We start from the raw sequence: 20360 nt of genomic DNA, 5'->3' as shown, positions 1-20360 counted from the left end.
AGCAGGGGCCCCGGTACCTGGGTTTATGGATCATGTGTCCTCTTTCCACTCTGTTTGCAGGTCCTGGCCACTGGCTGCCATGTTTGTTAAAGAGCACTGCAGCTAGAGGGACTGTGATCTGTGAATGTGCTGCTCTACACAGCCCTCTCTATGATCACTTGCTTGCAATGGCTTGAATGGGACTTGCCTCACCTCCCTCCCTCTCGTGGTCCATCAGAGCACCGTTGCTGGTGTCATGGGGTTTCCCACCTCCTGGCTGTGTGGTGCATTCTGGGCAGGTTATCCTGATTCTTGGAGGTCTTCCCAGCTCTGCAGCAGTCATCTGGGACTCACCGGAGGCTCTGCTTGTCTGTCCAGGATGGGCTAAGGACTTTTCCAAGCCCCAAACGATCCCTTTCCGATCTTTTTCAAGTGTCCTTTGCCTGTTCACACTATTGTTTGAATCTAGATTTAATGTGGGTTACTAGTGTTAGTGTAATTGTGCGAACCCATGCCAAGGTGGGGATCTTGGGCTGTGAACAACCTTGGCATAGGTTCACACAATCACAATAATGTTGGTAACCCACATTGAACTTGGATTCAAATGACAACAAGCCCACTGAATGTGAGTGGGTTATGCTCCTTTACCTACCGGTTGCCACTCACAATGGCTGAATTCAGACTACCATTTGCCCAATGTTTATGTGACCCACTTAGTGATCTGGTCATCTCCATCATCCTGCCAGAGTGGGAGGAGACCATTGCATTCCCAGAGCAAATGTAATGGAGATGTCCCTGCCGCATAGCAGGCTGGTGCAGACAACCAGTTTGCTCAGTGGTCACTTGCGTGCATTGTTGAGTTACCTGCTAGTAAGTGGTTGTCTGTAGTAGTCCTCCAAAAGGGCTGGCTAAAGAGTGGCTAGAAGATGAAAATGCCTGCTTTCTTTTCCACTGCAATCATTTACCATCGTTTCAAAACAAGAACATTGGCTTCACCAAGTGTCTCTGTGTTTTTGTTTTTAAAAAGAGAAAGAGATGTGTCTTAGGGGTGAAGTATGGATTTTAACCTGTGTTGGCATCTAAATTGGGGCTGATGAACCAAGGGTATTGGCTTAAATCAGGGCTGCTCAACTTTGGACCTCCTGCAGATGTTGGCCTACAACTCCCATAATCCCTGGCTATTGGCCCCTTGGCTGGGGGTTATGGGAGTTGTAATCCAAAAACAGCTGGGGGGCGTAGGTTGAGCAGGCCTGGCTTAAATAGATACCTCCACCTCCCTCCCTCCCTCCCAAGATCTCCAGACAGCACTGTTGGGGGTTATTCCACTGTATCTGCCCCACCACTCTGTGGGGGAAGGCAGGCTGCAAGAGAGAGGGTGAGGTCACCCAGGACCTCCATGGCTGAGCAGAGGTTGGAACCCAGGTCTCCTTGCTAGAAGGGCTCTCCTCCCCGCCTCATGGCCCGTCCTGCCTCTTCTCTGGATTCATTAGCCCAAGGTCTAAGGCGGGTAGTCTTGGGTAGGTGGTGCAGAGCGACAAAAATATCCCAGCAACCCTGTCTGCCCGCAACCCAGGCATGAAACAGGATTTCTTTGCTAAGCTGCCCAATCTGAGGAATGGCAGGACAAGTTCATGCATGAAGTCCTTGGCTCATTCTGTCTGGCTTGGAAAAACAACAAAGACGGGGCTAAAAAGAAGGCTCTCCAAGCCCAGCACTTCCTTGGTATCGGTGAGCTGCCGCAGATCTCCCTCAAGACCACTGAGGCCCCAGCCAGACCCCTGCTAACTGGGCAAGGGGGCACTTGTTGAAGTAGAGGCTCTCCTCTGCTTAGCGGGCGGAGAGCAACTGTCCAGCAGCGGCTTGGCCTAAGGAGCCCGGGCTCTGTGTGCCTGCCAAATGAGGCGCAGTTTCCTCCGGTTCCTGGCAGCTCCGGTTGCTCCTCTCTCTCCCGCCCCGCCCCTGCATTAGCAAGAGCCGTGTTGCCTGCAGGCTGTCCATTCATCAGGTAGAGCTGTGCACCCGCAAAGTTCAACCTGACATATGGCCAGCCTGCAGGCAGCGTGGCTCATGTTAATGTGGGGGCAGAAAAGGAGAAACAGGCACAATCGGACTGCTGGGACCCAGAGGCAGCGGCGCCTTGATTGGTGCCCTCCCCCACCTCCCAGCTTCTTTTTGGACTTTATTTTATTTTATTTCTATACCACCCTTCCAAAAATGGCAGGACTACAGCTCCCATAATCCCCAGCCACAGTGGCCAGTAGCTAGAGATTGTGGGAGTTGTAGGCCAACATCTGCAGGAGGGCTGAAGTTAAGCAGGTCTGCTCCAGGGGCTGTTGCTGGTGTCTCCCTTGCACTTAAAATAAAAATAAAAAATGCAAGAGAGACACCAGCAACAGCCACTGCAGCAGACCTGCTCAACTTCGATTGTGAGCCCTTTGGGGACAGGGAACCATCTTCTTTCCCCCCCTCTGTAAATGGCTTTGATAATTTTTTTAAATTGAAAAGCAGAAATATAAATAAGTGTGTGTGTGTGTGTGTGTGTGTGTGTGTGCACCCCCCGTCTGTTTCATATATAATAAGTTGTTTTGCTGTCTACTGTTGATGCTTCTAAGAAGAAAGCTGGTGTTCCCTTCTCTGAAAACTTAGTATATGGAGGCCTCTGATGGATTCTAGATGATCCCTAGCAGGGCTCCCAAACTGTGTACCAACACACAACACATCCCTCTAACACTTGCTTCAGCATCCAGTGTTAGAAACACTTCCATTCTGACTCACCTGCAAACCTACGCAGAGTAATTGGTGCAATTAGTCAACTAAGGCTTTAATTTCCTTTCCTCAAAAAGGCACCTTGGCCATGAGGTTGCAATTTGTGCATGCATTTCAGTGTTATTGATTACAGGGCAGCCAGTTAATAGCTTTCAAAATCTTTAACCAAGTAGCAATTGGTTGATCCATCTTATTCCTTACAAATCAGAACTGGGACACACCAGAGTTGGAGAGCTGTTTAAAAATTCTTGCATGCCGTAGAGCGTGTCGCTTGTCACAGGGCTGATATTTTGGCCCTCCAGATTTTTAAGTGACAACCTCCAGCTGTATCCAGTTTCTCGGTGCCCCAGAGACCCGGAGCTGGGCAGCTTTTCTAACTAACTCCAGATCAAGTATGTCACGTGAATTGACACAGGCACCAGCTGTCCGGAAGAGCCCGTGTAGCATGGATGTGCAGTGTGTGCCGTTATTCTGAAGCAACCTCTCCATCAGGAAGGGTTCATGCCTCTCAGCTGGAAACACTCAGCCACCTTAAAGATTTCTTACCCTTCCAAAAGTTTTGGTATTTTTAAAGAAGCTTGCCACTTGCAAGTCCTGGTCTTCTCACTGACTGCAGTCGCAAAGGCAACACTGACTTAGGAACATAGGAAGCTGCCATATACTGAGTCAGACCCTTGGTCTATCTAGCTCAGTATTGTCTTCACAGACTGGCAGCGGCTTCTCCAAGGTTGCAGGCAGGAGTCTCTCTCGGCCCTATCTTGGAGATGCTGCCAGGGAGGGAACTTGGAACCTTCTGCTCTTCCCAGAGCGGCCCCATCCCCTAAGGGGAATATCTTACAGTACTCACACTTCTAGTCTCCCACTCATATGCAACAAGGGAGGACCCTGCTTAGCTAAGGGGACAAGTAACAAGACCAGCTACCACAAGACCAGCTCTCCTTTCCTTTAGTGCAGGGTTTCTTAACCTTCGGCCCCCAGTTGTTGTTGGACTACAACTCCCAGAATCCCCAGCCACAAAGGCCATGTCTGGGGATTCTGGGAGTTGTAGTCCAACAACATCTAGGAGCCCAAGGTTAAGAAACTCTGCTTTAGTGTACTTATTTCAGAGGTTCTCAAACATTGGACTACCCAGATTCTTTTTTTATTTTAAAATCCACCAGAGTTCTCAGCCTGGGTGTAGTCTTGCACGAAGGAGGTTTACAGGTAAGAGACAAAAAAAAAAGCTTCACTTTTTTGGCATGGTTTCCTATTCCTTCCTTGGTTTGGAGGACCTTCCCTTCCCTTCCCTCTAGGCAGTTTTGTTTTTTCTCCTTTCGAGATCTCAGACTCTAAAAGCGACCCTTCCTGTTAGCACAAAGTTTCATCCCAACTGTTGCTTTTCATCTGCTCAGTCTTCCCCCCTACAGCTACCTGGCTGGGTTCCTCTCTTCTGTTTATTAAAAGAAATAAATCGTATCCTTGCATCTCTGGCTCCTCAAGCAGGGAAGGGTACAGCGTGTCTGGGAGTCAACCCTTGAGCCGTTGACAGGTTACGCAACGCGGAATTTTACGATCCAGCCTAGCTAGCAAACTGCTGCCCTTTCTCACCAGTGGGACGTTTGGCCAACTCCACGTGCAGCCAAGCCTTGCCTCGGCTCAAGCAGGCCCTGTGAACCCTGAACCTGCCGCCTCCCTGTGTACGCGACATGTTGACCGTAGGGTGCTGCTCGCAGGAGGCGCATGCAATGTTTCGCTGCCTGCCCTGGAAAAACAGTCTGGGAATTTGAGCAGGTGTGGCGTGGCGGCCAGTTGGCGGTTCCTGCGTGGGATCGCTGGGGGTGAAAGAGGCCTGCACAGGATGCCGTCCAGCCCGTTGCTGCCCAAAGCCAGGAAACCTGCCTCCAGATCTCGCACCCCTGCTGCCCCAGTGCCTGGTGGCTCGAGCAAGTGAGCCAAGGTCTGTGTTGCAGGGAAGAGGTGCGTGTGTGCGCACACTCACACGCAGCCACTCATTCGCCAGCTTTCATGGGGAGACCCACCTATTGCCCAGTAGTGGGCAATAGTACCGGCACAAAGGAGCACCCACCCCCCACCCCCCCGCCCTGGGCCAGCTGGGAACCTGCCACGCTTCCTGCATCCTGCGGGAAAAGAGGGGCATGGCTCTGCAGAGCCACCCGGCCCAGTGCCTGCCTGGCATTCCCAGTGCAAAGTGTCTCTGGTAGCAACTGGGCGGGGAAAGCGCATCAGAGCTGCAGAGCACAGGGCAAACCAGCAGGGGGCATCACTCCGTGCCCGAGCCCATGCATGGAAGGTCTGAGGTCAGTCTCCAGTTGGAAGGATCTGGGAAAGGGACCCCCCCCCGCCTCCCAACACCTGCTTCAGACCCTGCAGAGCCCACCCCCCACCCCTGGTCAGAGGAGGCAGCACTGAGCTAGATGAGCTGGTGGTCTGCTTCAGAGCAAGGCAGCCTTCCCTGGAGTTCATTCATTCATTCATTCATTCGATTTCTATACTGCCCTTCCAAAAATGGCTCAGGGCAGTTTACACAAAGTTATAACAAACAAATAAGATGGCTCCCTGTCCCTGAAGGACTCACAATCTAAAAAGAAACAAAAGACAGCCACCAGCAGCAGTCACTGGAGGTCCTGTGCTGGGCGTGGATGGGGCCAGTTCCTCTCCCCCTGCTAAATAAAGAGAATCACCACGTTCAAAGGTGCCTCTTTGCCCAGTTAGCAGGGGTAACTTGCTTGGTAACTAGCAGGGGTAGCTGTTGTCATTACATGAATAGTCATGAGAAGTTAGCATCGAGGTGCAGCATCTCCGTATGTGAGGTAGGTAGGAGACCACTAGCAATGTAGGCGGGCTGCCCAGCAGGACTCCCCAGGTGTTGTGGGCTACAACTCCCAGCATCCCCAGCTGCAATGGCCTTTGGATGAGGATGCTGGGAGTTGTAGTCCACAACATCTGGGGTTCCCTGTTAGAGGGAACACGGGTGGTGCCCATCTTGGGCTGGAGAGCAGGGCCGCTCCCGGTTGCTTGCAGGGCTTCTGGGGAGGGCCAGTGTGGGCTGCCCGGCTCTCACCGTCCTCAGCATTTTTCTGGAGCAGGAGGAAAAGCTGCCCTCCGCAGTTGCTGCCTTGCCCACGGCCAGCCTGCCCTCCTCCCTCCCGCCCTCCCATGATGTTTGCAAGCGCAGGGCTGCAGACCAGCCCTCCTCCTTATGTGAACGAGCCTCCTGTGCTGGGGGCAGGGTGTGTGTGTGTGTATGTGCGACTGGGAGAATAGGATTGGCCTCTTTAAGTGCATTTGATTTCACATCCCACCTTCCTTTCCTCGGTGAACTCCAGGCAGAGAGATGTGGGGTTCCCTGGAAGTCTCCCATCCTGGCCCTGACTCAGTCGCGGTTTGGCCCGAGGGGGCGAGGGGTGGCTTCCCAAAGAGGCTGCTTGGGTGGCTCCTCTCTTCCGCTCTCCCCCACCCCTCTTGCGCTGCCTACAGGCTGGCCGTTCAGTTAACTGTGCAGCTCTACCTGGTGAATGGCCAGCCTGCAGGCAGTGGGGCTCTTGGGTGGGGCGAGAGAGGAGCCACCCAAGCTGCCTTCTTTGGTGCCCCCACCCCCAGCTCTTTGGGATGAGCTGCTGCTGCCCTGACCAGACATAGGCCTACGTAGCTTCAGCGAGGCGGCTTCATCATGTCCTCTCCAGGCAGGCCCTGGGAATCCTGAACATACTGAGTCAGACCCTTGGTCTATCTAGCTCACTATTGTCTACACAGACTGGCAGCAGCTTCTCCGAGGTTGCAGGCAAGCAACCAAGAGTGGCTCCATCCCCTCAGGGGAATATCTCCCAGTGCTCACACATCAAGTCTCCCATTCATATGCACCCAGGGCGGACCCTGCAGTCGTGCTTGCTACCACAAGACCAGCTCTCCTGGTTGTCGGAGGCAGAGGTTTTCAGCCTTCGGTCCTCAGATGTTGTTGGACTACAACTCCCATCATCCCCAACCATCATGGCCTTCGAGGTGATGGGGTTGTCCGACAACATCTGGGGACCTCAGGTTGCAAACCCCCTGACCCCCATGTGAGCTTCTGCCTGAGCTGAGATTTGCAGCAGGGACACCATCCTGAAGTGGTGCTGTCTCTGCTCTCCTGTGTCGGTTGATGAACCCATTTTGCTCGGGGTGGATGTGTACGTATCGTGGGCGAGGTCCCATTTCTTGCCCAGGTCTGGGCTGTGGCAGTTCCTTGGCTTCTTTGGGTGCTGCTGTCTGCCGCTGCCCCAGGCTCTTAATGGCTGGAAGGGTTTCCAAGTGTTTGTGAAACAATTTTGTTAATCTGCGGGACTCGGAAGGCCAAGAGTGACATTTCAGAAAATGTGAGCAACAGGAATCCGGCATCTGGTTTGAGCTGGAAACTATGCCGAGCTCCTCGGTTAAACAAAGAGAGGGTGTGTCTCCCAACCGCTCTTCTACCTGGAGAGAAGGGCCAGAAGCCCTTTCTGCAAACAGCGGCACGCTCTGAGATCTGATTTGGAAACTCTCGAGATGGTTGTGCCTGAGTCAGATTTCTGTGTATAAGGCAGGTTTTCTTTCTTCAGACAATATGATCATTGATGTTGGCTCTGGCACGGGAGAGGGTGAGCCGTGGAGGTGAAAAGCTGAACAAATATGAATCTGAACGGCTTTGACTTGTCAAACCGGTGCTGGGGCCGTTGGCGGGCTGTGGGTTTCCTGCTGCAGGTGAGGAGTCCAGGTGTGGATTCCGTGGAGACGGCAGTCCTAGGCATCGTCTTCGCTGGGGATCGGTCCCACTGAACTGGGTGGGACGTCTTTCCTAGGAACGTGCTCTTGATTGTTAGGACTGCCCTTGGTAGTGGCGGCAGGTCCTAATGGGCCGGGGTGGGGGCCAAAAGAGGCACAGCTGCCTCTGCTTCCCAGCAGCTCCCCAGGTGGCTCCTCTTTTGCCCGTCCTGCACTGCCTGCAGGCTGGCCATAGGCCAGGTAGAGCTGTGCGGTGAACTGCGCAGCTCTACCTGACCAACGGCCAGCCTGCAGGCAGTGTGGGGGAGAGGGGAGCCGCCCAGGCGGTGGCTGCTGGGAAGCAGAGGCAGCTGTGCCTCTTTGCCCCCCCCACCCCACACCCCCCACCCGGCGGAGGCTGCTTGGCTGTAGAGAGCAGAAGCCCAAGGGCCCGAAATCAGGTCTGGGCTGGAAACCGCTGGCAGTAGTTTAGCTGACTTCTGTTAATGATTTCAGATCTTAACTTCTCCTTTTTGGTATTAGGGGCTTGTCCAGTTTGCACCCAGAAGAGTTGCTTTTCCCTCCCTCATTCCTTTTCTGTTTTCTCATTTTTTTTGGCTATATAAACTGCTTTGTGAACTCTTCTTGTTGTTGAAAAGTGGTCTATAAAAAGAATGTATATACTGCTTTTCAGCCAAAAAAAAGTTCACAAAGCGGGTTATGAAGCAAAAGGAATGAGAAAATGGAGACCAGGAGGGGAGGGAACTTTTCTGGGTGCAAACAAGCCTAACAAACTCCTACCACCCAAAACAGAACTAGAATGATTATTAAGAATAATCATCACAAGGAACCTGAGCCTTGAATGTGACCTATGACTTGCTCAGGAGTTCCACTCCTTAAGCCAGGGGTTCCCAACCTGTGGTACTCCAGATGTTGCTGAACTACAACTCCCATCACCCTAACAGAGATTCCCAGATATTGTTCACTACAACTCCCAGCATCCCCAGCTGCAACTGCCTTTGGCTCGGGATGGTGGGAGTTGTAGTTCAGCAACACCTGGGGATCTAAGTTTGAAAATCCAAATGGAAGTCCTGCCCAAATGAGGAGAACAGAAAGGAACATAAACTCTGGCAAAAGAAATACAAGGAGACAATAAGGGATTCAGAAAGTGAGTGAGAGGAGCATGTAGCTAGAATCGGCAAGGGGAATAACGAAAACTCCTTTAAATATACCAGAAGCAGAAAATCTTCCAGGGAGGCAGTTCGATGATGAAGGCATGAAAGGGATTATTAAGGAGGATAAGCAGAGAAGCTGAATGAGTTATTTGCACCTGTCTTCACGGCAGAGGGTACTGAGCATATACCTGTTCCAGAACTGTGCTTCTCAGGCTTGGAGGCTGAAGAACAGGGCCAGTTTGAGGTGATGAGAGAGGATGTTCTAAACTGTCTTGAAAAACTAAAAGTTAACAAACATAGGAACCTGCCATATACTGAGTCAGACCCTTGGTCTATCTAGCTCAGTATTGTCTATGCAGACTGGCAGTAGCTTCTCTGGTCTTGATGTGTGAGTACATCAAGACTTGATGTGTGAGCACTGCAAGATATTCCCCTCAGGGGATGAAGCTGCTCTGGGAAGAGCAGAAGATTTCAAGTTCCCTCCCTGGCTTCTCCAAGATAGGGCTGAGAGAGATTCCTGCCTGCAACCTTGGAGAAGCCGCTGCCAGTCTGTGAAGACAATACTGAGCTAGATAGACCAATAGTCTGACTCAGTATATGGCAGTTTCCTATGTTCCTATGTTCTCCAAGGTTGCAGGCAGGATTCTCTCTCAGCCCTCTCTTGGAGATGCTGCCAGGCAGGGAACTTGGAACCTTCTGCTCATCCCAGAGCAGCTCCATCCCCTGAGGGGAATCTCTTCCAGGCTCACTCTTCTAGTCTCCCATTCAAATGCAACCAGGGTGGACCCTGCTTAGCTAAGGGGACAAGCCATGCTTGCTACCACAAGACCAGCTCTCCTCTCCTCTCCAACTTCCTTCACATCTGAAGGAACTGTAATGTGAAATTGCTGATCTCCTCGCAAAAATATGCATCTTGTCCCTAGAATCAGACTCTGTACCAGAGGACTGGAAAGTAGCTCTGATTTTTAAAAAGTGATCTGGGGGGAATTGAGAAACTACAGGCTGGTTAGCTTAATTTACCAGTGCCTGGTAAATTGATGGAAAGCATACTTAAGGACAAAATTGTTAAACATAGAAGAAGAGGCCTTGCTGAAGGAGAACCAGCCTGGCTTCTGCAAGGGCAAGTCTTGCCTCACTAACCTTCTGGAGTTCTTTGAGAGTGTCAGCAGCCATGTGGATAAAGGTGATCCAGTTGACATAGTATACGTGGACTTCCAAAAAGCTTTTGACAAAGTTCCCCACCAAAGGCTCTTGAGGAAACTTAGCAGTCATGGGATAAGGGGACAGGTTCATGTGTGGATCGGTAACTGGTTGAAGGACAGGAAACAGAGGGTAGGAATAAATGGACAGTTTTCACAATGGAGGGAAGTAAGAAGTGGAGTCCCCCAAGGATCTGTCCAGGGACCAGTGCTGCTCTGTAACTTGTTCATAAATGATTTAGAAGTTGGAGTAAGCAGCAAAGTGGCCAAATATGCAGATGACACTAAACTATTTAGGGTAGTGAAATCCACAACAGATTGTGAGGCGTTCCGAAAGGATCTCTTCAAATTGGGTGAGTGGGTGACAAAATGGCAAATGTGGTTCAAGGTAAGCAAGTGTAAAGTGATGCATATTGGGGCAAAAATCTCCAACTTCACATATTCACTGATTGGGTCTGTGCTGTCGGTGACTGACCAGGAGAGAGATCTTGGGGTGGCGGTTAACAGCTCGTGCACGGTGTGAAAATCCCCACCCGCTTGCAACACTAGAACGAGGGCTCATCTCAAGAAACTGAGGCTCGGGAAATGTAGGACCAACAAAGTATTTTTTTCACACAGGACATAATTAATCTATGGAATTGTCTGCCACTGGATGTGATGGCCACTAGCTTGGATGGCTTTAAAAGCGGCCTATACAAATTCATGGAGGACAGTCTCTCAATGGCTACTAGGCTGGTGGTTATAGGCCACCTCCAGCCTCAGAGGCAAGATACTTCTAAATGCCAGTTGCAGGGGAGCAATGGCAGGGGAGGAGGCAAACCCTCACCCCCTGCCTGTGGGCTTCTCAGAGGCATCTGGTGGGCCACTGCGGGGAACAGGATGCTGGACTACATTACCTGGATTAGAATGTGCAAGCTTTCGAGCTTGACAGAATTTCTCAGCAGAAATAGCAGTAATCACCACCACCATAAGAACAGCTCAAAGTTTAACTAGGTTAGGGTTAGCTAAACCCACAGCTGTTCCATCGCTAACAGAACTGCAGCCCAGCAGGTGTATAACATGTGATGAAGGGGCGGGGGTGGGTGGGACGGGGACGGGAATGCATCAAAAGTTTTAATTCCAGAAAAGGTTAAAGCAGAATAATAGGGCGAAGAGAGAGATCTGCGAAACTGTATGGCCGAGGATGAATACCAATCACAAGACCTGAGCCGCAGACAAGTGGCACGACCTGTCTTTGGTTATTGGTAATGGATGCCACAGGTGTGGTGGCGCTGAGGAGCAAGGCTGGAGAGACGGGACGGGACGGGGCAGCCTCTCCCTGGCGGCCTCAAACTCAGCTGCCTCCTGGGTTTCAGCAACTACCGGGTCTCTTCCGTGCCAGGGGCTCAGCCTCCGAAGGTGTGAGTCGAGGCCAGAGGCTTTCTGCCTGTGCAGAGCTCCTGGTCCACAGGAGGGCCCCCAAGCCCCAGGGCTGGACCCTTCCAGCAGGGGCCTCTCCTGGCGGGGGGCGGGGGGGGGGAGAGCTGGCTCCCACAGCCAGGAGGCAGCCAGGCACTGGGGAGGGCGGGCGAGAGCGAGGCCAGCCTCCAGGCCCCTCCCTTCTGTCAGCTGCAATTGGCTCAGAGGCCAACAGAGCCCTGCGGTGGGCATGCAGGGATGGGAAGGAGGAAACCAGAGCAGAGAGCGGCGGTGGCGGCGGCGGCTGCAGGGTGTCTCGCTCTCCCTCTCTGTCTCTGTCTCTCTCTCTCTCTGGAAGCGGGCCAAGGAGGAGGCCGCCTGGCTTTCCTGGCTCCTCCGTCATGTAGCAGGCACCCTGTTCCTCCTCCGCCCAGCAACGAGAGGGTGGGGGAGCCAAGGGCGAAGCGCCTCTCGCACCCGCGCCATGGGCAACTCGCTCCGCAAGCGGAGCCCCCCCAATGCCAGGCCCTGGTCTTTCTGGAACTTTGGTCCCGCCGAGAAGTTGAAGACAGGTACGGGCAGGGCAGGTGGGGACCCTGCTGGGAGGTATGGCAGGGTCAGGCGTGTGCGTGGGCCGGGGGGGGGGGGAGACGAGGATTCTGGGATGATGCCGGCAGGCCTGGGGCAGACCCGGGGGTGGGGGTGGCAGCAGGGCAGGGGGGCCCAGGTTCCTCAGCGCTGTGCTGCCCCCTGCAAACGCCAAGTTCCTAAGTGGAGTGTTTGGGCCTTGAATGTCTACGCTCAGGCCTGCCAGGAAATGGCACCACATTGACTTGGGCATAGCAGGTGTGTGTGTGGGGTGGGGTGGGGGGTTGGCAGGCTGCGGTGGTTCAGTCCTGAGGGCAGATCACTCGGCCTATGCTCAGAGGCACTCTCCGCGTGCTCCAGAGCCAAACCCTGACATGGAACTCCAGTTCCGGTACTGAGGTTTAGCGCTAAGGTTTGTCTTGTGGCCGTCGGAATTCGAAGGAAGAGAGTGTCTGTATGGTTAGATTCCATAAGGCTTACGAATACCTGGATTAGTCTATTGCTACTGTTTGAGCTGTGTGTATATATTTTTCTGGTCAGCGACTGTAAATAAACAGATCTGGAAGTTTAGCACTTTGGGCTTGCTCCAACGTGCTCTCTCCTGGAACCAAGAGCCACGCTGCTGGCAGGCTGGCCATTCATCAGGCAGAGCTGCATAGTTAACTGCACAGCTCTACCTGATGAATGGCCAGCCTGCAGGCAGGGCAGCAGGAGAGAGAGTTACTTGTAAGCAGAGGTCCAGAGATGTGACATGTATGCACAATGGTGCGACTCTGGCCACCCCCTCCCCCACTGCTCCCGTGCAGGATTGTGAGGCTTAAGAAAAGGGCACCTGGCAGCCACAGCTAGCTCGGAGATGCAGATCCACAAGACAGACCCTCACACCAAATCGCTGCAAGGTCATCTTCCCGGTTTCACCCTGATATCTTATTTGGAGGTGCTTTGCAGACCTGAAGAAACCAGATATAAACTGCTGCTTGCTTTAAATTTTATTTATGCATTTATCATAAACTTTCCACCCAGTCTTTCCACTGACAAAGCTATGACACGATGAACAAATTATTTGCCCAGTTCGCCTGTTAACATTCAGTGCACAGGCAGGTGAACATTTATCAGAAGGCTGTCGCTGAATATCCCTGAACACTTAAGCCTGATTTAGATGTTCTGCTGTGTGTGTGTGTGTAACTGTATATGCATTCTTTTTAAAAAATGATCCTGGGCCCCCCAAATGCAGGGTGCAGATCAGAAGTGTTCTACTGTACATGTGTTGGACATACTGCTCATGTGCACACACAAAGGCATTTTAATTACAAGAATGGATTGGTGGCGGCTAGCCCCTCTTGTATGTCCTTCACTGATACATATTTTTAGAAGATTTGATATCTCTGTCTTTATATATAGTTCCACATTTTTCTTTATATATTTAAATGTTTTGGGGATCCTAATAATTATATAATAGTGCAGACAAGAGAATGCATGTAGTGGCAAACCTGAGTGTAATTAGGGTGTACTCTCCAGACCGTGGGGATGTCCGTCCCCCTCAGTGTCCAGGCAAAGTTACACCCGCCAACGTGCCTGGAAAGCAAAGATGAAGCTGCCGGAGTCACAGTGCATCCCTTTGCAAAGACTAATTTTGCCCCCGCTCTGCTTGTTCGTGGGGCTGCAGGCTGAGCCCTCCCAACAACACACACACCCCTTTTGTGGAGATGGCTCCAGAGCCCTGGCCTTTATTTTTATTTCTTTTATTGGGAGAGCGTTCCGTCGCTCGTCTCCTTGAGCACCCAGAGCGTTTCACCGAAAGCATCTCCCAACAATCCTCGTCACTTGGTGTTGGCAGCTGAGGCTGTCAGACTGGTTGGCGTTTTGGGCAGGGCTGTGGAGCCACTCAGATGCGGCCTTGTTGCCAGGGTTGGGACACTGCTGGTGGGAGGGAGCTCCCGTGTCTTCTGCTTCCCTCTTCCGGGAGGCTGCAGCAGGGCGGGGGTGCGGGGGGGGAGGAGGAGGAGGGCAGATGCGCCCCGGGACTGCCCTCGAAGACATTGCAGGCAGGAATCTGGAGTCCCTGGAGGTGCTTGTTTCAGCTTGCCTGGAGCAGCCGCCTCTGGCTCCCGGCACCTCTGGCTGCTCCTCTGGCTCCTGTCCTACCCTTCCGCACGTTAACAAGAGCGGTGCTGCCTGCAGGCTGGCCATTCCTCAGGTGGAACTCTACCTGATGAATGGCCAGTCTGCAGGCAGAGCGGCTCTTGTCAGTGCGGGGATGGGGGCAGCATGGGAGAAACAGGTGCAGTCAGGCTGCTGGGAAGGAACCAGAGGCAGCTGTGCCTCATTTGTATCGCCCTGGCTTGTTAGGACAGGCTGCTAATGGCCTGGAGGCCGCTTTGGCGGGGTTAGAGTCATAGGCTGACATCCTGGTGAAATTACTCAGCGGAAGGCCTATTGAGATTAGAGTAACTCATGAGTTGTATCGCTCATGGGCAGCTTAATCTGCCCGATTCAGCCACAGAATCTGAAGAGTTTGCGGTGACCTTGGAGATCTTCCGTTCCAACCCCCTCCTCAGCACAGGAATCTGCTGCAGCATCCTGGACAGGTGGTTATCCAGTAGGGGTGTGCATGAAACCGGGAAACCCAGTTTGGTTCGAACCAAACTGGACTCGAACTGAACCGGGCTCGGTTTGGCTCAAGGGCGAGCCATGAAACAGGCCCGGTTCAATGGCAAACCGGTTCAACCTCGAGTCGGTTTGCACTTCCCTACCATCCAGCCTTGGCTTGGAAACCTCCAATGAAGGCGAGTGCATCACTGCACGAGGCAGATTGCTCCACAGTGGCCTGGTTCACACACCGTTTTAATCTAGGTTTAATGTGGGTTACAGATATTTGTGTGGGAACCTCCCCCCCAGTGGTTTATGGCCTGAGGTGAATCTGAGATTCCTCCTAATCGGGCCCAGTTACTGCCCTCCTGCTTCTGTATTCATGGACCTTGTTCTCATGACTGCAAAGGACTGGCCAGCTAAGATGCAGTAGCTGTGTGTGCTCCTGATAAGCGATTGTGTGCGAGGGGAAGATTCTGATCAGAGGGCCAAGGAGTGTGATTGTGACCATCTGCGAGGCGCAGTCGTAGTTGGGCGTTGTGCTGATGAGCTGGTATCTGCCATCTTAGATCCGATGTACAGTGGCTCAGCGTGGCACCCAGCTATGACTGTGCCTTGCGCAGGATTCCTTCCCACTCCTCCGACCAGAATTTCCCCCTCGCACACAGCCATGTATCAGGAGCATGCGCAGTTCCTGCATCTTAGCCGGACATTCCTCAGACTAACTCTGCAGTCGTGAGAACAGGTCCACAGTCCTTCGTATGGATCAGAATGCCCACTTCAGACATAACAATACTCTTAATAGGGGGGTGATGGTGGATGAAGATGTACCGTGAGAACATGAACTCATCCTAATGAGCCGGGGGTGGCCACCAAAGGGGGCACGGCTGCCTCTCCTTCCTGAGCTCCGTTTGTGCCTCTTTCCCCCACCCCACAGGCTGCGTGCAGGCTGGCCATTTGTCAGGTTAACCGCACAGCTCTACCTGATGAATGGCCAGCCTGCAGGCGGCACAGCATTCATTAGTGCTGGGGCAGGATGGGAGAGAGAGGAGCAAACAGAACTCTGGGAAGGAGAGGCAGCGGGGCCTCCTTCCCGCCTCCCTCGGCTCGTGAGGACGAGCCGCTTCTGTGTGTGACCCTCAAAAACTTTTAACTGCAGCTTGATCTACAGGCCTAAGCCTTATATGCTGCTAATCTCCATGCTGTGAAAAGCTGGATCTGCTGCTGGTTTTTGCAGATAAACTGTCGTGAGAGGCACAAGAGCAGGCCTTTTCCTGACCAGTTGGCAACTGTGCTCAAAACCACCTACTTTTTGCCTGCTTTGTTCACAACGATAAACGTGGATCACTGTAATTGGTCCTGTTTGTCCTTTGCCTGGCTGTTCCCTCTGTTCTCCCCCGCCCCTGTCAAACTCTAGATTGGACGCATCTCCAGGCAGGGACCTGTTTCACTTGCCTGCGCTGGTAGTCAGGTCCACCTGATGGTGGAGGGTGAAGGCAGGACAACAAGAAGAAAGAACTGACTGTGTCAAGGATAGTTGGAGGCAAAGGGCAGGCTGGGGAGGCACAGCAGCCTCTGTGAGTGTAGGGGGGAGGGTCCCTACCCCCCCCCTGCAAATACCGTTTGTGCTCTTTCTAGCAGCCTGATTGTATGGTTTCTGTTTGCCTAATTAGCATCCACTGGATTATGGACCCAAAAGGTCATTTTATTTTTCAGCCTGTTCCCGTGGTGGGAGCATGTGACCAGGGAGGTCAGGAATCCTGGGTTTTGTTTTTTGGTGTTCCTGCTGATTCAGGGAAGCAAACACCTCCTAACCGCCCCCCCCCCCACACCCCATGACGGGAGAGTCTATGTTAGGTAATGTTTAGTTCAAGGGAAAACCTTGACAAACAGAGGGGGATACACAGGAGAGAGGGTGCACAGAAGAAGACCCCCCCCCCGCTTAATTTGCTCCTTATGGGGCTGGTTCTCATGATCATCGCTATGTGAGCTAAGCGGGGGATCCTCGATTCCCAGGGCATGCACAGGTCTGGTTTCCAGTCGTGAGAACCTGGGGAAAACCAACCATGTCATGGTGACATCCCTAGTTCAAAGCAAGAGCAGCTTGTCCTAAAGCAAGCTGGGGGGTGGGGGCAAAGGAGGCACAGCTGCCTCTGCTTGCTCCTCTCTCTCCTGCCTGTCGCTCTGCCTGCAGGCTGGCCAGTCATCACGTAGCTCTACCTGATGAATGGCCAGCCTGCAGGCAGTGCGGCTCTAGATGGGATGGGTTAGAGTAGCAAATGGAGCTCTGGGGAGCAGAGGAGGAGCTGTCCCTCCTTTGCCCCCCCTGCCCCCAGCTTGTTAGGACAAGCTGCTCCTGATTTGAACTAGGGATGTCATCACGACAGCGTTGGTTTTGCCGGGGTTCTCGTGACTGGAAACCAGAAGCATTTGTAGTAGAGCACACACTTCTACGTGGAAGGTACCATGCTCACATGCTCACACCATGGCATCTCCAGTTCAAAGAGGATTGGGGATATCAAGGAAAGGAGAGCTGGTCTTGTGGTAGCAAGCATGAATTGTCCCTTTTGCTAAGCAGGGTCTTCGCTGGTTTGCCTTTGGATGGGAGACAACATATGTGAGCACTATAAGATATTCCCCTTAGGGGATGGGGCCACTTTGAGCAGCTTCATGCTTGCATGCAGAAGTTTCCAAGTTCCCTCCCTGGCAGCATCAGCAAGATAGGGCTGAGAGAGTCTCCTGCCTGCAACATGATTGGAGAAGCCGCTGCCCATTTTTGTAGACAATGCTGAGCTAGATGGACCAAGGCCCTGACTCGGTAGAAGGCAGCTTCCTATGTTCCTATTATAAAGGGTTCTGGGATGAATTCACCACCTGCATGGGAGATTCGGGCTTTTCAGAAGTCTTCTGGACTTGGATGCTGTCCCCATTTCAGCAGGCTGGCCTTGCTTGGTGTCCCCGTAGGTGGTGGCCCTGTCCCTTGATGGCTGAGCCAGCGCTTCCTCTTTCTGCTGCTCAGGGTCCCTTCCCAGGTTCCTGACTGATCCAGCTGCAGATGGGCCAGACCAGGTCCTGTTGCATGTGTAGCCTGACCCTTGTGTGATTGGTTTCTTCTTGTGAAATATCAGATATAGGAGGATGTGATCGGGATGGGGACAGAGGGAAAGGGCCTAAGCCCCTCTTCCCCACCCACACCACCGTCCTGCTCCTGATCAGACCCTTTCAGGATTGCTGTTTTGTTACAAAATGCAAGCACACAGGTCCAAACTGGGCAGTTAATGTAATATGTCATTTGATCCTGAGAAATCAAACCTTTAAATCTATGTTTGCACAGGGGTATCACAGCATTCCCATTTCCTGCACTGAGAACAGTTTCCTGGTTAGAAAACCCCCCAAGGTCCCTTCCGAACCCCAAATCCTACAATTCTGTTATTTTAGTTCTTTTTCGGGGCGGGATCTTACGGTTCCGACAGTGTGCATGCTTCCTATTTCTGATTGTAAGAACCCAGAAATTTTCACCCATGTCAGGTTGGCCCCGTGCCAACCCAACATTTAATGGAGATCAGTAATCTGGGATTTGATCTAGGGCAGGAATTCTCAACGTGTGGGTCCCCAGATGTAATTGGACTTCAACTCCCATAATTCCCAGCCAAAGGCCACTGGGGCTGGGAATTATGGGAGTTGAAGTCCAATAACATCTGGGGACCCACACGTTGAGAAACCCTGATCTAGGATGAATCTCCGTTAAATGTTGGGTTGGCATGGGTGCTTTCCAGACTAGCTGCTCAACAGCAGCAAAATGCCTCCGTTCAGGCAAGTCACATTTGAAACGTAAACAGCAGGGGGAGCAGAGTCTTGCGGAAATGAACAACTCAAAAAAATCCAGCAACTTTCTTACACCGGATATACAACGTCTTAGCTCTATGTTTCAGCGATTAAATTCGAAACAAGGCATTGGAAATGTGAATAGCACTTTGCTGTCCGTGTAGGGGCTGCGGTGTCACGACGCAGGAAGTGTGGAAGCACACTTCCAAGATACGACGTGACCTCGTTGCAGGGTCGAGTCTGGAAAGCACCCTGGGGGCAACCCGACATTGATGAAGATTTCCATGACTGGCAACCAGGACTACACACATCAAGGGAACCTCCCCATCCCCCTGCTGCCAGACTCGTTGCAATTCCACCCTGCAAATCAATGGCACTTAATTTCTGATACAAAGGAGTCTGGCTCTTGTGAGACTATTTGTCAGGGCTCCTTGGTGATGAGAAGGATCTTATGCATGTGCAGAGCTGCCATCTTCTTTATTCCTGCTTCAGAATTGGAACCCAGCACTAGTAAGTCCACTCCAGGGCTGAGCACAGGTTGGCACTCATTAAAGTCCTGGCTTTTCTTGCGGAATTAATAACAGGGTTGTGGACATCTGTTTCTGTGTCTCTTAAAGCAGCCTGACACACACACACAAGTGTGGTGGATGAAGTTTTCCCGGCAGCTTAGCGTCCTGCCAGGAAGGCTTCATGTGATTGATTCTCAGCCTTGGGTCCTCAGATGTTGTCAGACTACAAGTCCCATTGGCCTTCAGCCATTGTCGCTGGGCCTTACCGGTAGTTCAGAGTCCCCACTCGCCCTCAAATACAAGGAACATCTTTGTGTGTTTGGATGCCTGGCTTGTGGGTCCCGGAAAAAGGAAGACCCCCGGATTCCCAGGGTGTGTGTGTGTGTGTGTGGTCAGAGATGGATTTCTCCCAGGCTTCCTGTGTTGTGATACTGCTTTATGAAGCGAGCTTGGCCAAGATGCTCATGCGCGTGTGTGCGCGCATGCGTGCATGTGTGTCTCAGACTTGCCCAGCTGGGTATTTCGCAATCCGTACCTGAGGGAAGATTACATGATGCATGCCACTGTGCACTAATTGCATTGCCAACAGTTTGGGTTTCTTGGGAATTTGAGCCAGATCTGCAAGAGGGGAGGCTGCTGCTCCTGCCCCGAGCTTGGATGGAAAGAATGACGGGCCTCTCTCTTGACTCGGTGCATGTGGCAGAGAGGAGCTTGGGCAGGTGTGGCTTCTCAGGCAAGGGTGTGTGAAAAGCTGCACCTGTTGAACTTCCCTCCTCTGTAGGGGAGGCTTTGGTCACCTGACTTGCCTTGGCAGCTTTTCTTTTCTTAGAATGATTATTTTGTAACATATAAACTTGAAGATCTTTGACCTTGACCCTCGCCTACACACTGAATTGAATGCGACTACTCAGGAGTAGGTGGTGAGAGGGTTACCGCTTGGGGTGCTCACCCTTCTTGTCTGTCCTGGCTCTCCCCTTCCTGATTTCTTGGTCTTCTATGTGGCTGGGATGTGTTGATGAAACCATATGCTGAATAAACAAGGCAGCTGGGTTGGATTCAAAGGGCGTGATCCAAGCTCCAGGTGGTACAGAGCAGCCACCCTATTTAGAGGTGACCTGAGAAGCATGTGAAAGTCGGGGAACTATTGGGAAAGGAAAGAGTTTTAAAATGGCTCCCCTGCCCCCGGGAACAATTTGCACCAGGGTTAATCAAGGCTTTTAATGTTTGTTTTTAAATGGTAGAATTCACTCCTGAACAATGTGTGAAGTAGCATTGAGTTCCCAGCTTCCCCCCCAGCTGCCCTTCTGTGCATGGGGGTGGGAGTTCCACAGTTCAAGCGCTGTGACAGAGAAGGCCCTGCCCTGCATTCCCACCAGCTGCATTAGGAGCAAAGCCCTCCCTGAAGATCTCAACGGGCAGACAAGAGGATCATGGGAGCAGGTGGTCCTTCAATAACCTGGCCCTAAATCACTTGGTATTAGCTGAATATCGTAATTCTTAGTCCGTACTGTACAGGGGTTCACGGTGTTCCATCTTGTAATTCTAACAATAGCACTGTCAGGAAGGCGGGTGCTAGTATCCCTGCATTGCCCCTGTGGGGAGTGATGGAGACTGAA

The 20360-nt window shown here is 52.3% G+C and overlaps 1 protein-coding gene across 2 annotated transcripts in view; it reads left to right on the top strand.

The window, feature by feature from the left end:
* The window catches only part of KIAA1522 (KIAA1522 ortholog), a 77935-nt gene that overhangs the window by 12075 nt on the left and 45500 nt on the right, over positions 1-20360 (top strand). Inside the window, exon 1 of one of the 2 annotated variants that reach the window (XM_053267964.1) lies at positions 11501-11805. The exons of the other annotated variant lie outside the window; for it this stretch is intronic. Coding sequence (XP_053123939.1) covers positions 11718-11805 — 88 coding nt within the window. The 5' untranslated portion in view covers positions 11501-11717. Of the gene's footprint in view, positions 1-11500; positions 11806-20360 lie in introns of those variants that run through there. 2 annotated transcript variants of the gene reach the window in all.

Source organism: Hemicordylus capensis, chromosome 7 (genome assembly GCF_027244095.1).
Source record: "Hemicordylus capensis ecotype Gifberg chromosome 7, rHemCap1.1.pri, whole genome shotgun sequence".
Taxonomy (NCBI): Eukaryota; Metazoa; Chordata; class Lepidosauria; order Squamata; family Cordylidae; genus Hemicordylus; species Hemicordylus capensis.
Note: the sequence above shows the minus strand (reverse complement) of the source record. Positions and strands in the feature narration are given on the sequence as shown.